We start from the raw sequence: 20,923 nt of genomic DNA on the forward strand, positions 1-20,923 counted from the left end.
ACATTCTGGACACATATACATTTAAATCAAGCTTTTCTCCTATTTTAAAAACAATAAATAGTGCACATCGAAACCCTATGGCAAAGGAACACCCTATGGAGGTGCATGCAACAGCTTATCTACTGACATGAAATAATACAGCAACGTTTTCTCTCTGGGTTAAAAAGTTACAATCTGCCCCCAAAAGCAACAGCTCTAGGTAAGTAAATGTTTTCATTTGTGTTTGAAGCAAAAGTGAAACAGACCAGCCATCACAATATAATAAAGTGATTATTTCAGTTGCCAGGTACCTCATGGTAGCACTAGCTACATGCATTCACAGAAATGCTTAAGCAATGAAACAATTTCAAAGAATGACTTACCCTCCTTTAATGTAGTCAAGGAATGAAACTTCTGTTTCTACCAAGAAAGAGAGTAAAGTTACCTGGAAAAAAAAAAATTATCTGCTAGTACGGGTTATAACCCCACATGGACTCTTAACTGTTAGAGAGAAAAATCACATTTCTTAGCGTTTTAAAATTCTCCAAAGACATTATTCTTTATTAAAATCTGCTAGGACTGATTGTCCTTCCACTGAAAGGTATCTGAAGGAAAGGAACCTAAAAAACAAAACATTAACTCCTTTCTATGATCAGCTTACTTCCTTTGAAGAACAGTATGAAAATTATGTTCAAGGACATGGTGTGACTTCCCATTGTAGATAAAAGGAAAGATGAAAAGGAGTTGGAAAATGGTTAAAACTGGAAAAAATAAATAAATAAAATGAGGGAGCTAAGCTGAACAAGAAATGTGTGTTTCTGCCTTGGTTCTGTAAGGGGGACAAGTAATATTTTAAGTGTCTTGATTTATAGAAATCTAATAAAAAACCTAGAGAATACTCAGATTTATCTTCTTCCAAGAATATTTAATCTTAGGAAAAATATTTTCAGTATATTTTTTCTCAAAAGAGGATGGTATTGACTTTTTACAACTCTTGCAGACTTAAATCTTTGGGTGCCTTGTACTGATTTCGTCCCTCATTCCCCCTGAGTTGTCAACATTCACGCACTATAAATGGGCACTTTCACACCCCACAAAATGAGTCTTAACAGGTGAGTATAGCTTCTAAAGAGTGGAGTGTTTCTTACTACCACTTAAACTTTTCACATTGCTTAAATCTCTGTACTCCGATTCTACTGAATGAGGAGTTCATAGCAAAACTTCAGCTTCTCCCAGAAGCCTCAGGAGTCCTGGGATAACCTACAGGGGGCTAAGCCACTACCTGCAGTAAGATACTCTCCATTATCGCCATTCTCCTAGGAAGTTAATTTTTCTGTTATAGTCCTTCATATTAAAATCTTAAGTAAAACATAGTTCAGTTTTCAGTAGCGCTCCGTCTGACAGAATATATATACACATTAAATACTGTTATTCATAGATCATAGCAACCTTAAACTCTTGGGCTCAAGTGATCTTCTTGTCTCAGCCTCCTGAACATGAGAGTTCTTAGTAAATAACATAAAATTTGACTTACTGTTCCAGAATTAGTATATTTTTTCTTTTTTCCTTTCTTTTTGGGATTCATCACCTGAAAAAGCAAATAAAACAATTAAAATGTGTTAGGTTTTATACTGATTTTTTTTTTTAATTGTGCACTTCATCCCCTGCCTTCACTTCTTATGCATGCATTCATTTAGATATGCCTCCAGTTGAGTACTGAACAGTCTTATGGCTTAAGGTTTTCTGCAAAACCAGCTGCATCTTTGTTGTGTGACCAGAGACTTTTAATATCCAAGGTTCTGAATAATTATTTCTTTATAGAAATATTATATAGGTTGCTAAAGTATATTCAAGTGACATTTTTATAAAATAAGCTAAAATAGTAAATCACCCAATGTGTGAAGATTTAAGGGCTCTATAGACCTAACTATAGCTTTATGACGGTAGTAATTTCCACCAGATACTCATGCTGCTTTATAATCAGCAAAGATCTGGTTTGTGGGCATAAGATTGAATTTTTTTCCATCTTGCTCCATTACGAAATAGTATTGCCTTTCTATATTGCACAAGACACTGGCAAATATAAAGAATATTAAGATGAATATGACCTGTTAGTCTAAGAGACACACACACACACACACACACACACACACGCACATATACTTAAGTGCCTTAACAAAGAATCCTCCAGATCATATCAATCCAAAATATGAAGAAAACATTTGGCAGGAAAAGAATTTATGACTAGTTATTATCTGAACCAGAATTTATTAATTTAAACTAGGGCTCCAATAAAAATAAATCAACAAATTACAAGATTCTAGAAAGAGGAAAAAGGAACTGACCCAGGTAGGCTGGAGCAGAGAACACATACAAAGAGATGAAAAGTCAATCTAAGAAAGTGAACTGATCTTTTCAGGAGATCCCTAATACCAGGTGAGGCAGTTCAGGTGCAGTCAATTGATGTTTAAATGGGAGGATGGTAAGATCAGTCTACTGGATAGAGTTGTAAGGAGAGAAACACCACACTATACTCCATTAATAGGTACCATTATCATATGTCAATGAAAAATAAAATAAAAATTTCAAAAAGATGTCATTTATAGAAAATTTTTACTAATTCACTTATCTGGAAGCTCTCCTGAAAAGGCCCATTCATCGGGTTTGGGCTGGTCACTGACTAGACTCAGAACTTGTTCAATGGGAAAAGGTCCATCTCCATCGTATTTACTGAAAACAATCAGTGGCAATTGTTTAACACAGTATCTCCTGGAGCTGGATAATATAATCTGGGGCAAGTACGAGGCTAACCCAAAAACCAAATAAAGGAAAATGCAAGGAATGAGATGTCTAATGGGGGCTTTTTAAAGCTCTGGCATATTGCCGGGAATCTCGAAACCACACACTTATGATGGGCTGTATGCACATCCGTGAAAGAATTAAGGAAACCTTAGTCCTTCATCTCTGGATAACCTTTAGCCTTGGGTCCAATGGCAAGTGAAAGCCAAGGCAGAGATTTATACTGTTAGAGCACAGAAGAAGAGCCCCAAGGTGCACAAGTCTTCGTCACATCATCGGCCGATTCCTAAACTAACCACACAAGACTTCAGTGGCCCACCCAACAAAGAAGGCAGATTTCATGAAATTAGCCCATGAAAATCCCTAAATAAACAGCAGCAAATGCGAATCCTCCCTGGGGAAGGTGGGGGATTTGCTTTGCACTGTTGCTGCATTATTTAAAATTTCCATCATTCAATAACAAAAAAATACAAGGCATGTAAACGAATAGGTAAGTGTATAGCCAAAAAGTAGTCAATGTGGACTTGTAGATAAAGGTTTTACTATTTAAAATCTTTCAATAGGCTATTATAGATATATTGAAAGAAGGAACCCAGAATTAAAGAATTAAAGTATGAAAAAGTGTTTAACCAAATAGAAAATATCAACAAATAAACAAAAGACATTTTTTTAAAAAGAACCAAATAGAAATTCTCAACTTGAAAATATGACTGAAATGAAAAATACAGTAGAGGCATTCAACAGAATATTAGAGCTGGTAGAAAAAATAATCAGTAATCTTGAAAATACTCAGTTGAGATTTTCCAGTTTGAGGAACAAAAACAAAACAGGAAAGAAGAAAAATGAACAGAGCTTAAGAGACCTGGGGGAAACCACCAAGCATAACAACATGCATAATAGCAGTACCGAAAAGAGAGGCTGGGGGACATAAAGAATTATTTGAAGAGATAATGGCTGTAAATTTTCTTGGTTATCTTGACCAAACTTAGTACTTTGGATAAGTGCAGAAAATGAAATTTCTAATGGATTGGACCAAGGGCTATCCATTGAAATCCCCAAACTACTTGTACATAATTTATAATGGTTTTGCTAATTTTCTTCAGACTGATCTGTTGGTAATATATATATATATTTTTTTTCAGTTTTTGTCCTGAGGCCAGGCTTGAACCCAGCACCCCAGTATATGGGGCTGGCGCCCTACCCCTTGAGCCACAGGCACCACCCTGTAATATGTGCAATAAGAAAACGCTTATGTTTGAAGGTATGGCCTTTCAGGGTACATTATCATATTTAAGTTTCCTTGCCATCCCATCCGCTGGGACACCAGTCTTCTCATTAGCAAGTGTAGTTGGAAAGAGTGAGGGCTGACTGAAACTAAAGATCAAAAAACTCTATAAAAGCTAAAGAATCACACAGTGGTTGATCTCCAGAGGGTTATGGGGTAACTAGCAGTAAATGACCCCTAAGTACAAAGAAAACTACTATCCAAGTGTTCTTTCTCCTCAGCCTTGAGGTTAGGCAGAAAAAACAGGCATTTACAAATTATAATTTGTATTCGTATTACTTTTATTACCTGTTCAGAGCCTTAACTTTCTTCCCTTGAAAGACTCAGAAGAGATTGATCCATTAATCCATCTTCATATTTGACTGAGAAACATTTTTGGACCAAGTTTGGCCCCTCTGTAATAACTTCATACTCTATTAACCATGCTGCTCTGTAGAGCACCTATCAATCTACGCTAAACATATTTTATGTTTGTTTCTCCTGTTAGATACTGAAATTTTTATTCATCTCTGTATTCCTGGTACCTACCATAAAACACAGAATATAGAAACCACTGAACAGAAATTGTGCTGTAAGTTAATGAATGAAATTCAACTACTTTAGCCCAGTAAGAAGGTACGAGGAGATTTCTCCACTCTAAACTTAAAAGTGGTCAGTTTTAGTATCAACCTGGCCAAGAAGAGTTATTCTTATTGATGGCATCCTGAGATAGCCTCCCTTTCTACCTACATATATTAAATTTAAACATGATAGGGAATGGATCGATAACATAGCTCAAGGGTTAACAGAGCTAAAACATACCATATGCTCAATGCATATCTAGTGTTTAACTAGCAAGGGTGGCTAAGCTAGAAATAACTACCATGAGTTTGCTTTAATAACTTTGATTTCTTTAATGACTACACATTGCCTTGTTATTCCCTTGTTGGCTCCAGAATAACAGTGACGGTGCTCAGACATTCTCTGCAGACCACAGCTCATTTTTTCGAACACTATGTTGACACAACTATAATGGCTACTTTCCTTTTATTATTAGGAAGAGAATAGGGAGGAGGTAGGAAGGTAAAACATTAAAGCTTAAGAAAGAATAAATTTGTATCCATATTGAATTTTTTTAAAAAAATAAATAGTTTTATAAGCAAGTATTAAAAAAAAATCTCAAAGCAGATTTAAAAAACCATGTGACTTAAAGAGAAATAATATCATGTAAGAAATAAGCCTGCTCAATAACTTTAAATGTTCTTACACATATTGGTACTCAGTTAACCTTTAGCATCTATCCTTTATAAAATCTATACTTTTAAAGCATAAATTTCTTATATCAGAAGATAACAACAGTAAAGTAAAATGCCTCTTACCTCATAGACATTGAATTGTGATTGCCCTCTAGACAGTTCCCTGTAGCTTGTTGTAAATTCTCCAATAAAATCATGACTAAAATTAAGTGGAGTAAATATATAGATTAGCTTACATACACTTGTCAACCATATTCTAAAGCTTTTTTTATTCATGATCTTTATGAAAGAAATGCTTGATGTTATTACCAACACACTACCACAAGTTATTTTGAAGGACTAATACTTAATTTCATTGTTCTTTAAACCAAAATGGTGTATACGCAACAACTGTATTTTGTTAATAATTAAATATTTAATTTATCCCACCCATATTACTATTTCCAATACTTACATTGGTTTTAATAACTCATATCTTAGAAATAATCCATCATCTATATCACCCAGTTAATTATTTATTTATTAGAATGAGCACTGGAGACACTTGAAGCTTATTACTATCCATATCAATAATGACAAATACATGATACAAAAATCTGCAAACTTTCCTATGGCCAAAGTATAATAGGATGCTATTTTTAAAAAGGTGTGGCATATTAACATGGTTAATAGTCATCAAACCTTTTTTTTTCTCAGTAATAGTAGTTGATAAGTACTTTCCTAATACCTTCGTGGTAATTCTTAATTTCTTCACCTTAAAGCCATCATCACTGCCTTCTCTGGGGCCCTGTATGCGTAGGTGAGGAGGGATAGGGACTGAGTCAAGACATGAGTTCTCACTACTACATGTGATTACTCAGGTTGATGCAGACAAGGCATATGACTACAAGAACATGTTAAACATTCAGCGGATTAGAGCAGACTTGGGTTCTACCTCTTTGAGTTAACTGAATGGCAAACACTAAGTTAAACACACACTGCTGAGGAATAAGTGGGAAGGCCATTGTTCAGTGCAGTGGTGAAAGGTCACGTGTCAGAGGAAGAAGACGGGGACTGGGGGAGCCAAGTAGGATTACAGACATTAGAGATGTCACAGTAACTATTTGTATCATGGAATTCAAGCTTGGCCCATTCATTTTTCAAATTCAAGCTGTTCATTGCCATAAAAATGAATATTTCTCCAACCCCTCATCCAGTTTAATGTTTAGCTGTGAATCACTTAAAATCCATGAACCTTCCATGGACTAATGACCAGTAACAAGCAACAAAGAAGTTGTGGTAACAGAAAATACTGATAGTTTCTAGAGACGTATTTACAAGAGGAGAAAAATGCTACCTTCCTTTGCCTTTACTAGAGATTTGGAGATAAGGAATGTTTTTAAAAATTTATTTCAGATATACTTCATTAAGATAGTCAGCCTTCCTAGGTCTCCCTATTAAAAGATCTTGTACGTACATTACAGTATTTTATATAGGATTTGACTCTTTATACAGGTATCACCTTGATCACTTCCAGATTTAACTTTCAGAAGCAGATTTACATCCATGAATATGAAAATAGCAAAGAGGATTACAGATTGTGTTATAATCATATTTATGAACCCAAAGCTCTAGGGTTCTAGGCCTCACTTCTTTAAGTCATACAGAAGAGTTATAAAACATTGCTTTAGTATTACATAGTATTTTGGTGTTAGTACATTTCTTAATGCAATCCAGTAACAATGGTCTGATCAGAGCAAATGAAATAATTCTCTTTGACCTTCAGAAGCGTATGCTCTCACCCTTGATAGGTCTCACTATTCTCTTTAGAATCCATTTCGGACATCTTAAGTAATAATCACTGAGATAATGGTACTATTCACGTACTTCAGACACAACACTTTGGTTGAAAGGTAAGAACAAGCCCATTTAGAACCAGAGCTCTCTACAGCAGGGGTGGGATCCCAACATGGGGACCTTAAAACAAAATGCCTGCAGCTTTGAAGTTCTGATGGTAGTTTCCAGATGCTGTTCTTATTATCCCTGCTTGGTTAAGTATCTAAATCTAATGTTCAGCTCTTAATTGCTAATACTAAATTCCTATTACATAATGCTCATCAAAAACTTGGTAGAGAGAAGCCAGCAATGTTTACTGGTCTCAAGTAAAACCAATTTCTCAATCAAATCTCAAGGACCTGTTATACTGATATATCCATCTGGGTAAAGCCAGGACCACATGTGGCAGATCTGGACCCAGTTGAAACAGTCAGTTTTACGAAATTACACATGTTGAAGTCACGGGGGAACTTTCCAAGCAGCAGCTCTTTGATATTTGATTTGCTGTTCTTGTTAAATTTGTTACTGTCTACAGAACTGAGTAATGAACAAGAGGCATGGAACGTTCTTTTTGGTCTCAATGCTAGGAATCTGTGTTTCTAGGCTGTGGACTTGGGCTTCTTGTCTTGAAAGGACTCTGTTTATCATGAAAGGGAGAGAGCTTTCTCCTCTGAATTAGGTGTTAGAGAGCTCGCAGCCAAATGTGTGGCCCATCTCTGGAAAGACAGGTCTTCGTGTTGTGCTCTCCTTGACAGACTTCCCAGATTCCACACACTTATTACTCCTATGCTTGTTTCCTCACACAGTTTAGTCTGTCTTATATTCATCTCTAGAAACTGCTTTGGATCCTTTCCAGAATAAGATAGGGAATAAGTAAGTGAGATGATGAATAAAATATATGAAATGATGAATAAAAGAACTTGCCCCCCCTTCTAAATCTTGTTCAAGATGATTACTTTGACTAAAACACCGAATTTTCATGTCATAAATGCAAGGCTATCCGCGTGTCATAGAGGAGAAAAATGTATTGAGTCACAAATTGAGTTTCAGCCTCCAAGACAACATTTCTGTGAGACAAAGAAAAGTACATCATTGTATTCACTCAACCTCCAGAGAAATAGATGATGTAGAAGTGAGGATTTGCCAAAGGTCATTGACCTAAGGCAGTAAGTAGAGGTAACAATAAAATATGCAGCCCTAAATACAAGATACTTTGTCTCTGGAATATATCTGAAGAATCTGGGTAGAAAACAGTGGATTCTCAGGGTCAATTTTGCTATCAATATCTTTCAATATGTGGGTATTTTTTATAATTTCCAACCTTTCTAAGCTGTCCAACTTCAAATGCTGCATATTAAATCATAGATAAGTACTTGAAGGTGAATATTAAAGGTAACTTCCACTCGTTTGTTCTTATAATTAGCGTTTTTCCTATCAACTATTCTAGATTCCACAAAGATGAAAAGAAACTTGCTTTAATATTTTATCTGTTCATAATGTTTAATACTGTAATAGTGAAACAATTCCTACTAACTAGAGAAAATGAGGGGACATATTTTGATAATAAATCACAGCGGATGATTTCCTTGTGATTCAATAATACTATTGACGAGTTTTGCTATTTAATGTTAACTTAATTGTAACTAAACTAATTATGCTAAGTTATAACTCCCAAGCTCTCTGACTGCATTGACAAAATTAAGTTTACTCCAGTGCCATTTATCTGGCTTATGTCTGTTTATATCTGTATTTCTCTGCATATATTTTTATAATGTATATGTATTACTAAAAGTCTGAGACAATAAATCGAAGAGATTAAAGAGCAAATTGGTCATTTATCATAGCCAGTGATTTAGCTCTTAAAAGCCTGTTATAAGTACAGTGATTAAATTGTTGAATAACATCTGTATATCATTTCTGTACTCCATTATCGTGGGAAAATGGCATTATGCACAGTCACATGTATACCTGAAATGCAGAGGGTGGTTCCTGCATAAACACCTGTCCATCCTCCCCTACTTCTGGTATCGTCTTTCCCTGTTTCACTTATCTAGTTCTTTACAGCTTAGCTATTACCTCCTCTAAGAAAACCTTCCTGCCTCCTACCTTTCTTGTTTGCTCTCAAAAACAAACAAACCAACCAACCAAAAAAAAAAAAAAAAAAAAAAACCCAAAGAGTTTCGCTTTACTAACATAGTTTCTTCATTGTCTTTTTTTTTAATTTTTTAATTTTTATTTTTATTTTTATTTTATTTTATTTTACTTATTTCCTTCATTGTCTTAAACATGTCTATGGACATATGTTTTTCTCTTCACGTGTATCATACCTGAAGGTATGAAAAGTGATAAATTCATCTCTGTATTCAGCATTCTATCTCAGTACCTGCTACACCCTGAGCGCGGCTACGTGTGGCAAATGTACTGAGGTTACTACACAGTCATGCTGTGATCTGATCTTGCTAGTAATATTAAGGACTCTGCATCACAACAATTATATTCACCCTTTCCAAAACAGCACAAGTGCCCATCACATTAACGCCATCTCCTTACAATAACTCTGAGAGCAAAGCAGACAACTGTTACTTTACCACAGAAATCCACCCGGAGAATCACAACAAAGGTGGAAAAAAAGAGAAATAAAATATTGCCTTTTGTTGGCACTTCTGATGATTTTCTTGAAGGTTACCCTGCCTTGGGCACAATCGATGATGCTTATTTTCCTGCCATTTAACCAGTTTTTCACAGGCTTTGGACAAATAGCAAATAGATAATGAATCCATCTCCTCCCTTTCCGCACTACCATGTGGTCTTGAGTTAGTCTGTCAACTCCAGGGTCCTTAGGTTTTCACCCCCAAACTGGAGGTAATGCCTATTTCCTATTTCAAAATGAACCCAGAGATTTCATTGGATTCTTTACACAAAAGGTGTTTAATTTCTTTACAAAGACACTATGATAGAATCTAATTAAGAATATGATTCCAAATACTTATACATATAGTAAATAAAGAAACTTTAATCAAAATGGTTTGTGAAGATGTAAGAGGTTATGAATTGATGTATGCGGTACCATGATGCCTTGGAGTTACACACAACATGGCTTGGTCTTTCTGGTGTAAGAATGCTTAATTCACGAGGCACACATTTCCTTTGGAGTACACCACAGTGTAACACGTTTCAGGCCTGTATGGAAGGACAGCTCACATGAGCATTTGCAAATAAATGTTACATAAAAAACAATTTCTCCAATTTCTCTCATTTGGAGAATTAGAGAAATGCTGAAAAGAGTTTGAAACAAAAACTGGCGTGATCTTCCTTATGGGAACAACAGCCTCGCTTTTTATCGGCTTCCATTTGTACATTAATGTAGTGATTTCTCGTTTTCTCTGTCTTGCCAAGTCTGTCCAGTCCTAGCAAACATGGAAAAAATTTTAACAATGACAAGAGTTTGAAAATGGAACAGTCATGGAAATGGTAGATCCTTTTAATAGCAGAGTAGTTATGATGACCCTACCTGACTGTGTAGGTTGCAGACATTTTCACGGTTTAAACCTATATTTGGTGGAGGGGAGCAGTGGGTTTTTCCAGAGGTGACTAGACCCAACCATTATTTTCCTGATTATAAGTAACGTATAGCGTGGGATTTATGGTTTCCCACCATTGCCAGAAAAAGTCGTCTTCATAGGTCTAGAAAACAATGTATCAGCTCTCCCTGATTTTGCTAATTTTCTTTGTTGTCTTTTATCTTCTTGATTTTGACACATTTTTCAATATCTAAGAAACATTTTTTTTACAATATAACATCAATTTTCACTGAGAAATATGGCCTTTCAATATTCCTATATTATGCTGGCTCATGTTTAAATATGCTGAACTAGCATGATTCTTGATTAATTGCCCCCATTAAAACAGATTATAAGCACACTCTGACAAAACTAATGTTTTCCTTCATAAAATCTTGCTTTATGTTTTACCAGTATAAATTATTACTTATAAGATATGTATAACTATTTTCAATGTAGAAGTAAACATTTATCTACAGATTTGTTGACATTTTAAATCATTTCCAGAAGTTTACATTTTCTTTAATCTCATGTAGTTCTGGGCCACCAAGAGAGAATTAGGGAGACAATATTGCTCTCATATATTAAGAATTCAGCAGGAGAAATACGCTAATTTTATTAGTCTTACCCATACTTACTATTTAACCTATTTCTAATACAGTTAGAAACTGTAAAAGATATAAACATCTTTTTATACATATATAAGTCCTGTTACCATTTATTTACATGTTATTACATATAATAATATATCATAGCCACACAATAAATTTTAGTGTGTTTATATTTTATCCATTATGATTAAGGAATGTTTTATATATTAATTTGATTATAACTTATTTATCGCAAAGCCTTGGACAAACCATATTTTCTAAGATACACATAATATGTTCAATGTGATTTTTACTGGTATAGAAAATGATATATGCCATAGTTGAGACATTATATATGATGATTTATCACATTTAAATTAAATTAAAAATTGTATTCCTACTTAAATACTCCAAATTTTTAAAAAGACAACATATATATATTTTAACGTATATTCATAATGTTAGATTATTTAAAACACATGTGTATCTAGTAGACATAATTTAAATTTTAATTTCACATAAAACCTAATTTTTTTTTTTTTTTTTTTTTTGGTTGCAGTTTTTGGCCGGGGCTGAGTTTGAACCCACCACCTCCGGCATATGCGGCTGGTGCCCTACTCCTTGAGCCACAGGCACCACCCAAATCTAATTTTTTAGATACATAATTAGCTTTCATTCTTTTTCTATTGCTTCCCCATAGAACTTAGTGCACCAGAACAGAGACAAGTAACAGCTCTACATTTAAATTAAAATTTGCTTAATCAGGGTGGCTCAGGGCTAGGGCGCTGGCCCCATATACCAAGTGTGGCAGGTTCAAACCCAGCCTCGGCCAAACTGCAACAAAAAATAGCCAGGCATCGTGGCGAGTGACTGTGGTCCCAGCTACTCGGGAGGCTGAGGCAACAGAATTGCCTAAGCCCATGAGCTGAAGGTTGCTGTCAGCTGTGACCTCACGGCACTCTACCGAGGGTGACAAAATAAGACTCTGTCTCTAAACAAACAAACAAACAAAGGCCTGCAAGGGTATTAAAAAGAAATTTGCTTAATCAAATAAAAAGTATATCACAGTTAAGTTAAAAAAATTCTTAACACTATGTATAAAATAGCTTTTCCCTAGCAAGAGCTTCACAAGTGTAACAATCCCACAAAGGGTAGAGCATAGCTTCTTTATCCAACTGCAATATGTGGGTACTGATCTATGATTCTATGAATTAGACATTTATGGAGAGAATGTATGAAGTTAGAGTATTTAAAAAAAAAAGAATATTTTCAGATTTCATGGATTTGTAAATATTCACCTTATTCATGTCACATGTTTTTCTGTTTGTGATGGAATTCTAATTTGTAGCTTAACATTAATCTCTAGAAAGAAAAATCTATGTGATAAACACTGTATTTCAAAAGTTCAAACTATAAGCCAATGAGTTTTAATTTTTCAGACTAATGAGAATTATTATAATTACTATTATCATAAGCAAAACAAAAATAACAGAAGTACAAAATGACAAATTCTCTGATGACCAAAGCACTACTAAATTCTATTCTTGTACCTTTTATTTCTATGCCATTGGTCTATAGCTAAATAAATGCAACTCAAGGTGATCATTTCCCACTATTAGTAACAAATACATTTGCTCAAAAATAAGTATACATCTATACATACTTTGGTCATAAGAAGTGAAATTAAAGTCATAGCTTAAAAGTTTTTACTTTGCTTTGTATCCTATGCCTTTTATGGCTTGCTCATTTACATGCTGGAATGATTCTGGGCGAGTGCTAAATATAGATTAGGGCTTATATACTTTTTACTTTTTCAGTCAAATTGGCCTAAGTTCATTAGGCAAACATCAATCTATTTAGATTTGATATCATGTTACTAGCACTGTTTTTCCTTGGCAGGCATCACCACCACTGTTTGGCATGGAGAGATAGTAACAGCATCTCAATTTGTGTTGCTTTACACAGTGATTAAACCTGGGATACAGGGAGTCCATAACTTCTTGAACCAAGGTCCATATTTCAATAAGAAAGTGCAAGGAAAAAAACTGGCAAGAGTAACACATTCTTTCTCTCTCACACACATGCACACACGCAGACACACGTGTGCGCGCACACACACACACACACACACACACTTATATAACAGAAAAACCCCAGCTTGAAATAGCAAAAATTGACAAGTTGCACACTAGTCCACTGCGACCCAAGGGTTGGGTCTTTTCAACGGTGAACAGTCCCTTCCTTGCCTCTCCACTTTGTCTGTCGGGACACCACTTCCACAGTCGTGCCAGAGTTGCCAACAGACACCGCAAGAGTTCTAGCTCCCTTGCCATCCCTGCTTGTGGAGCTGGCTACCAGGTTCCAGGCTCTCTCTGGCCACCGGTCTCCAGACTGCCCATTATCTTCCTGACAGACTGAGGGACTCCAAAAAGGACAACAGGGATCAACTGCAAAGGGTAAGTCACAAAGAGGAGATGAAAGAATTTCGCTATTGAAATTCTTTCAAACCTATGATGAAAAATGCATTTTGGAGAACATCCTTTGTTCAGAGCCCAAGCTACAGATTTAGCAGACTTACAAGCCAAAAAAAGGTATGTCTACCCAGAACAAAGTTGTGTGAGTTGTTGCTGTTCTTATTCTCCATCAACATGGAGAGACAATTTAGGTAAGTGAAGTCCCAAAAGCTCCAACCAAATTGCCTAGAATATGTACCTCCAATAAATGAAGACATTCACAAACTTAAATTTTATTGTGTGCTATGTAGACAAGTCATCGTTAATGAAAAATATATGCTATTGGGTGGTGCCTATGGCTCAAACAAGTAGGGCGCCAGCCCCATATACTGGAGGTGGCGGGTTCAAACTTGGCCCGGCCAGAAAAAAAAAAAGTACACTATTAATTTTTAAATAACCATTCCACTTTAATAGAATTTCAAATTTGAGCAAAGTTAGAATAGTCCTTGACATGGATTTCATTTGGCAACTCAAACTTTTCAGATTTGAAAGAATTTTCAAGCAGAAGGTAATTGTGCATATATTTTTATCCTAACATAAAAATAATAGCTATTTATTACTTCGGGATCAACTTTTCTTAGAATTCTTATATCATTACTCTTTTCATCTATCAAAATTAAAAATACTCTCTTAAACCAATTATGGGCAAACGTTTTAGGCAAATAATTCCTTAAGTAGTTTATGAAGTATTACTTTTATGAAAACAGCTTAATATTATACATATTCTGAAAGAATTAAAATATGAATTAATGAGTATAGCTCACCTCATAAACGAATTTTGTGAGAAGTTTTAATAAGTGATACACTATGTATATTTTTTAACCCTAATGAAGCAAACTAGGAAACTATGAAGCAAACTTTTGAAATTACTGAGTTCTTTAGAAACATTAAATCTAAGAATTGAAAATGCTGAGTGAGCTAGTTCTCAGGCTGCTTAAATAGTATACTGTCTGTATGTGGAAACTATTCTTTTAAATAGTCTGCTTAGTAGGCAACATGTCTTCAAGGTAAATTATAAAAATCTTTGAATTTCTAATGAAAAGGAAAGAAATATCCATGTAACTCACTAAAGATAATGTCTGGGTATTAGTTCTACCATTGGGTTCTAGTCTCATAGCAGATATTTTCACCCCTCAAAACCATACATATTTTTCCTATTCACTTTTTTAAAAGTTGAGATAATAAGGGAACACCAAAAATTCCATTGGGTCCTTTGAGAAAAAGTATTTTCACAAATACAGGCTTAATCTTAATACATCTTAAAATTAATTTCAGAGATTGAGATTTAATCTCTAAAATGTATTCCAATAGCTTGATTCCTTTGGACTGTGATTTAATATATTCAGAATTAGCTCTGCTCAAAAGTAGATATAATAAATATGGTAGATTCTTTTTATATATATCTGATATCTTATCCTATACCTTTAGGAAAAATAACACTAAGGAAATGTTTAGGTAATAATAACTTCAAAAAGGCATTATGGTGTGCAAAGACTGAAATATAGAGACATTTTTCTTTTATTATATACATTGAACTTAACAGAATAGTGTATTAATCCAATTTCATAGTCATTAATTATGAGCGTATTAGAGCATAAACAGATCTAAATGAAAATTCCACTTACGAATTCACTTTCAAAAACATAAACCATAGGGCAGCACCTATGGCTCAAAGGAGTAGGGCGCTGGCCCCATATACTGGAGGTGGTGGGTTCAAACCTGGCCCCAGCCAAAACTTGCAAAAAAAAAGAGTTATTAAAAACATAAACCATAGGAAAAATGGCCCATCAGAATATTTTTTCGTGTTATATTTATTTTATTCTATGTATAACACAAATGTGATCCAAAATGTGTAAGGTAACAAGTTGACTTCTCCATCCTAGAGTGTTAATCATAGAATAAGACCAGCAAAACCAGCAGCATAACTAGCACAATCTATGAATACTCATCTCTTCATGTTTACAGTATTTTATTTCAAGTGTGCACCAATAACAAAATTTAAAATATTTAGTATCTGAAGGTAAAAGTTGTCTGAATGATTCTGCAGTACTATGTACTATGTGGCATGGCATATAAAATGGTAACTAATATATGCTATTTGTCATTAATTAAATATATAATTTATCTGAAAATACAAAGCCTCATATGATCTTGATACCCTTAAGGACACTATATCATAAATACTAATCACAGATAAATTATGTTACTGAAAATCTCAAGCTCTTTTCAGAATTTAATAGTCAGAAACCAGTTACTGAGTAGTTACTATGTTACTATCTATACATATATGTATATATATCATCATGCTTTGCTTTTACATATATATATATATAAAATCACTATATATAAGTGTTTAGGACAATTATAAAATAGTATAAAAAGCGGTGTTTCTGTTTGAAAGCCAAAAACTAAATCATATAAAATGGACAAGTCATTCTACATTCAGAGCCTTGGTTTTCTAATGTCAAAAAGGAAAAGAAGAACAATAATATTGTCTGTTGAAATTTTTCTTGAGAATTTAGAAGAAATATGTAAAACAGTCTGTAATAGCAAATTAAGTTTAATACGCTCATAATGAATGACTATGAAATTGGATTAATAAGCTATTCTGTTAAGTTCAATGTATATAATAAAAGGTGGCACCACAATAGTAGAAGTTCCATTCATACTCTGTCTTTATCTTTCTCTCTAATTTCAATAGACTGTTACAATTATTAGAAAGCAAATGTATTTGGAAAATTGATGTTTGCCTTTAGCTTTTCACTTAATAAATTTTAACGAACTGTGTTTTGTCCAAGACTTAATTGATGTTATGCCTGTTTTATGTGTATCTGGAACATTGGTAGGTGATTAGCAAACATTACAGAGCTACAGAACTAGCAGGTTGATTACATAAAATCTCAAATTATCATGGTGTTTCAGAGTCACTCTCGTACTAAAGCTCTACATCTATCAAAGAAAACTCATTTTGCGATATACGTTGCAATTTGTTTTCCAACAGTCTTGCTTTTTAACTGTATGATAATTTTACTTATAAAGTCTTATATATCTATCAATCTCTCCTCAGCCTTTTGGCTAAGATCCAATGTAAAGCTTTATACATCCAAATCTCTGGGATTCACCAAATAGTTAACTAAACATGAAAGGTGTTTGGTCAGAGGGTCATCAGGGGTACGCCAAGTAAGATGTGAATAATGTGATACCCCAAAGAATGGCTAAAATTTTAAAATTAGATCCAAATGTTGACAAGATTGTGGAACAACTGAAACTCTCACACAGTGAAGCAGGAAGGTAAATTGGCAAAACTTGCAGAAAGCTGATGGCCAGAATTTACCAGAACTAAACATGTGCACGCTTACAACCTTGCCATGTGAAAACTACAGGCAGATACCCAATTATGGTCACTTAGCCCTGATTATAATAACCCGGACTGGAAAAAACCTCCAAATGTCTATCATGTATAGAGTGAATATATATACATATATCTACACACATATTGTAGCTTATTTATACAGCAGAATATACAAAAGCAATTGAAATAAACAAATCAACACATAACAACATGAACTTAATTTTGAGAAAACCAGAGTTTTGTACATAAAAGTACACACTGTGGGATTCCATTTCCATAAACTTCAAGAACAGGCAACACTAAACTATAGACACAGAATGTGAAGTGTTCATGGTGGGGGGAGGGTGTGTGGTGACGGGGAGAGGGGAGACGATGGCTCTGACAGTGCTGGTGAGGCTCTGTTTCTTCATGTGGATGCTGGGAATGTGGTGTTTTCAATTCTTAAAAATTCACTGTGCTGTATAGTATGATTTGGGTGCTTTATTAAATTACATTGTAATTGAGTTACAAAGTTTATTTTTCCAATGGACCCTTGAGTTCCATCTCTTATTATGTTTGCAAGGTCCTTTAAATTCAGAGATTAATCCACTGTCTTCTATTTGCTTTCCTTTGTATTCATCCCATTTATGTGGAAATTGCTTAAGTCAATAGTGGAGGTTTTGATTCATTCTTAAGTTACTTTGAATCTTATACCTCGTACATTATTTTAAACAATAGTCTAAATTGGCTATTTTCTATAATTTCATCCTTCCTGATCTAATTCAAAAGTAGAAGCTAGGTTGCTTTCAAGCAGGCAAATAGCTTCTCTGAATTTATTTTGAAGGAAATAGTAGAGCCGGATTCAGTAATAAAACCCCGCACTCTACTAACAGGTTATCAAACTCCTATTAGCAATATTTAGCTATTGCCAAATACTTTCTAGGTGGAAACCTTTGTAATAGTCTTACTTATTCTTCTTACTCATCTCTCTTTGAATCACACAGGTAAAGAAGTATGAGGAGGATTATGAACGGAGTTCTCAATCTGACAACTGTTGGGTTAGGGAGCTACAGATTTTAATACTAAATCATGTTTGCAGGTCAAATTAAATACTAACATTTTCAGATAACTTGAGTTATTTCACTAAGACAGAATTAACCCTAACTCAGCAATAGAGGCGCTGGAGATTTAAAAAAAAATGATTTTAGAAGGGTGAAATTAAAACTCATATTTTTCTGAAAGGCATTTATAAAACCCCAGTTTCACCTGTTTGCCCTCTTTCCAGGGTTTGCTGGAATATTCTGGACTATTCTCCATACCCCTGTCTCTGTAAGTTCTCTTCATGTCATTTCTATAGGTCAAGGCTATCTTTAGTTCAGATTTCTTTTTTCTTTCCTTAGGTTCCACGTTAAGAAAAATGTTTTCTACAGCTATGCTGCTATCCTTCCTATTCTTTGTGTGCAGTATCTGTACTTTTTAAAACAGAATTTAAAACAGGATTTAGTTCATTGTATAAACTCTGTATGATCACAAAATAGATGTAGCAAATATTTACAACCTTTTCATAAATGTCCATTATTTATTATATCTTTTCGCCTCTTGAAAACTATAAATAATGACAGAATTAACTTTAGGAAAATCATTCATTCTTGTGACAATGATGGCTTTATTTTATTATTTACAGCAGATGCAGAAGTTGGCTATTCACTGAATATAGTAGACGAGAACAGGAGAAGCACCAGTGTGACCACGATTTTTCCAGACTACAATAATACCAAAGGCCTACACTTGAGGGATATAAATAAGTAGAGTCAAAATAAACATCAAAATATAATATTTTGGTATTTCTCTACCCACTCATTGATATTTGGTCACTGTTTGGAGGCTCTAGAGCCTCCTGGCTACCCAGCTTCTGAGGACCTTCCCCTGGACTCTGTAGTCCACCCCATAATCCTGGAAATAAAAGTTGACCCTGGTGAAGAAGAGGGCTTTCAGGACCCTGTTCCTATTTTACAGCTTCCATCTGTTTTGAAAGTTGATAAGTATTTTAAATATCAGCCCCAGTAATCTTAGAATGGAATAAAACCTGAGAGAGGAAATAGTGGTGAAACTGATCATTCATTAGAGATGGGAAATAATGACAGAACCTCGGTCTCCTCTTTGTAAAATGTAAAACAGAGTCAGCTCTAAAGCCTCCTTCAGCCAAAGGAGTCTAATACTACTTTATTACAGGATTAGAAATTAATCTGTGTTCCAGGAGAGGGAGCAGAGCAAGATGGCCAAATGGAAACCCAGCAGCCATCCTTCCTACAAACACGAAATTCCACACCGGTCCACACAAGCACCTTCACAAGAGCCAAAAATCAAGTGAGCAATTGTACTACCTGATTTTAACATTATGTCAAGGAAAGAGACAGGTTAGGTCCTCAGGTGCTGATTTGGCTGCAGTGACCAATGACTTAGAACACAAAAACCAAGTCCCTTTGAATATCTGGAAAGCGTTCTCAAAAAACGGCAGGGTCAAACAAGCCCTGATTATGAAGATCAAAACAAACATACCCAACAAACATAATAATACAAGGATCAAGAACATCAGACCAACTAAATAAGACACCAGCGACCAATTCTAGAATGAGGAAGATGAGTGACCTTTCAAATTAAGAATTCAAAATAGTTGTTCTGAAGAAGCTAAATGAAATTCAAGACAACACTGAGAAGGAATTCAGAAGTCTCTCAGAAAAACTGAACAAAAAGATTGAAATAATAATAAAAAGATAAAGTGGAAATTCTAGACCTTAAGAATCCAATTGACAAACTGAGAAATGTATCAAAGTCAGCAATAGGATTCAGCATGCTAAAATTAACTTCAAGACAGGCTATTTGAAAATTGTACACAGTCAGAAGAGAGTTGTCAGTCTCAAAGAGAAGGTAGAAAGATAAACGAGGGCAGCAAGTTAGGTCAAGGATTGAAAAAATAACAGAGAACTTTCCAAACTTTAGAGAAAGATATCAATATTTAGGTAACAGACTGACATAGAACAACAATCAGATTCAACCAAACAGGCTACCTCAAGGCGTTTAAGAATCAATCTCCCAGAGGTCATAAATAAAGAGAAATTCCTAAGGGATGCAAGAAAAAAGAAAATAAAAAGACACAAGATGGAGAGCCAGTCTATCTGGCAGCAGACCTCTTAGTGGAAACTTTAAATCTAGGAGTCGGGGCATGCCATATCCAAAGTGCAAAGGGAAACAATCCTTAACCCCAGAATATTGTATCCCGCAAAAATATTCCTTAGATGTGGAGGAATAAAGACTTTGCCAGACAAACCAAAGCTAAGGGATTTCATCAACACTGACCTGCCCTGAAGAAATGCTAAACGGAGTTCTTCAAGCAGAAAGAAAAGAACACTAACATACAAGAAACCACCTGAAGGTGCACGACTCACTGGAAACTGTGAGGCCAAAAATACAGAATACTCTGTCTCTGTATTTCTGTAATGGCACTGGATAAGCCACTTATATGTTGAGTAGGAAGACTAACTGATAAACCTACAAAAAATAACAACTTGAGCCAGGCGCTGTGGCTCACACCTGTAATCCCAGCACTGTGGGAAGCTAAGGAGGGAGAATTGCTTGAGCTCAGGAGTTTGACTTGCCTGAAAGAGAGACACCAACATGTTAAAAACAAAACAAAACAACAAAAAAACCTAGCCAGGCACTGGGTGAGCTCCTGTAATCCCAGCAGCTTCCAGAGGCTGAGGCAGCAGGATGCCCACAGCCGTAGTATGAGGTTGCAGTGAGCTATGACACCATTGC

General features: G+C 35.0%; 1 protein-coding gene across 2 annotated transcripts in view; it reads right to left on the bottom strand.

Annotated features, from left to right (window-relative positions):
• The window catches only part of CPNE8 (copine 8), a 205,969-nt gene that overhangs the window by 63,382 nt on the left and 121,664 nt on the right, over positions 1–20,923 (bottom strand). For both annotated transcript variants that reach the window (XM_003793531.1, XM_023515353.1), the window contains exons 11-13: positions 5,422–5,497; positions 1,514–1,567; positions 363–424 (exon numbers count right to left, since the gene is read on the bottom strand). In XM_003793531.1, the coding sequence (XP_003793579.1) occupies positions 363–424; positions 1,514–1,567; positions 5,422–5,497 (192 nt within the window). The remainder of the gene's footprint in view (positions 1–362; positions 425–1,513; positions 1,568–5,421; positions 5,498–20,923) is intronic.

Source organism: Otolemur garnettii, unplaced genomic scaffold (genome assembly GCF_000181295.1).
Source record: "Otolemur garnettii isolate 467f Iridium unplaced genomic scaffold, OtoGar3 scaffold00070, whole genome shotgun sequence".
NCBI lineage: Eukaryota > Metazoa > Chordata > Mammalia > Primates > Galagidae > Otolemur > Otolemur garnettii.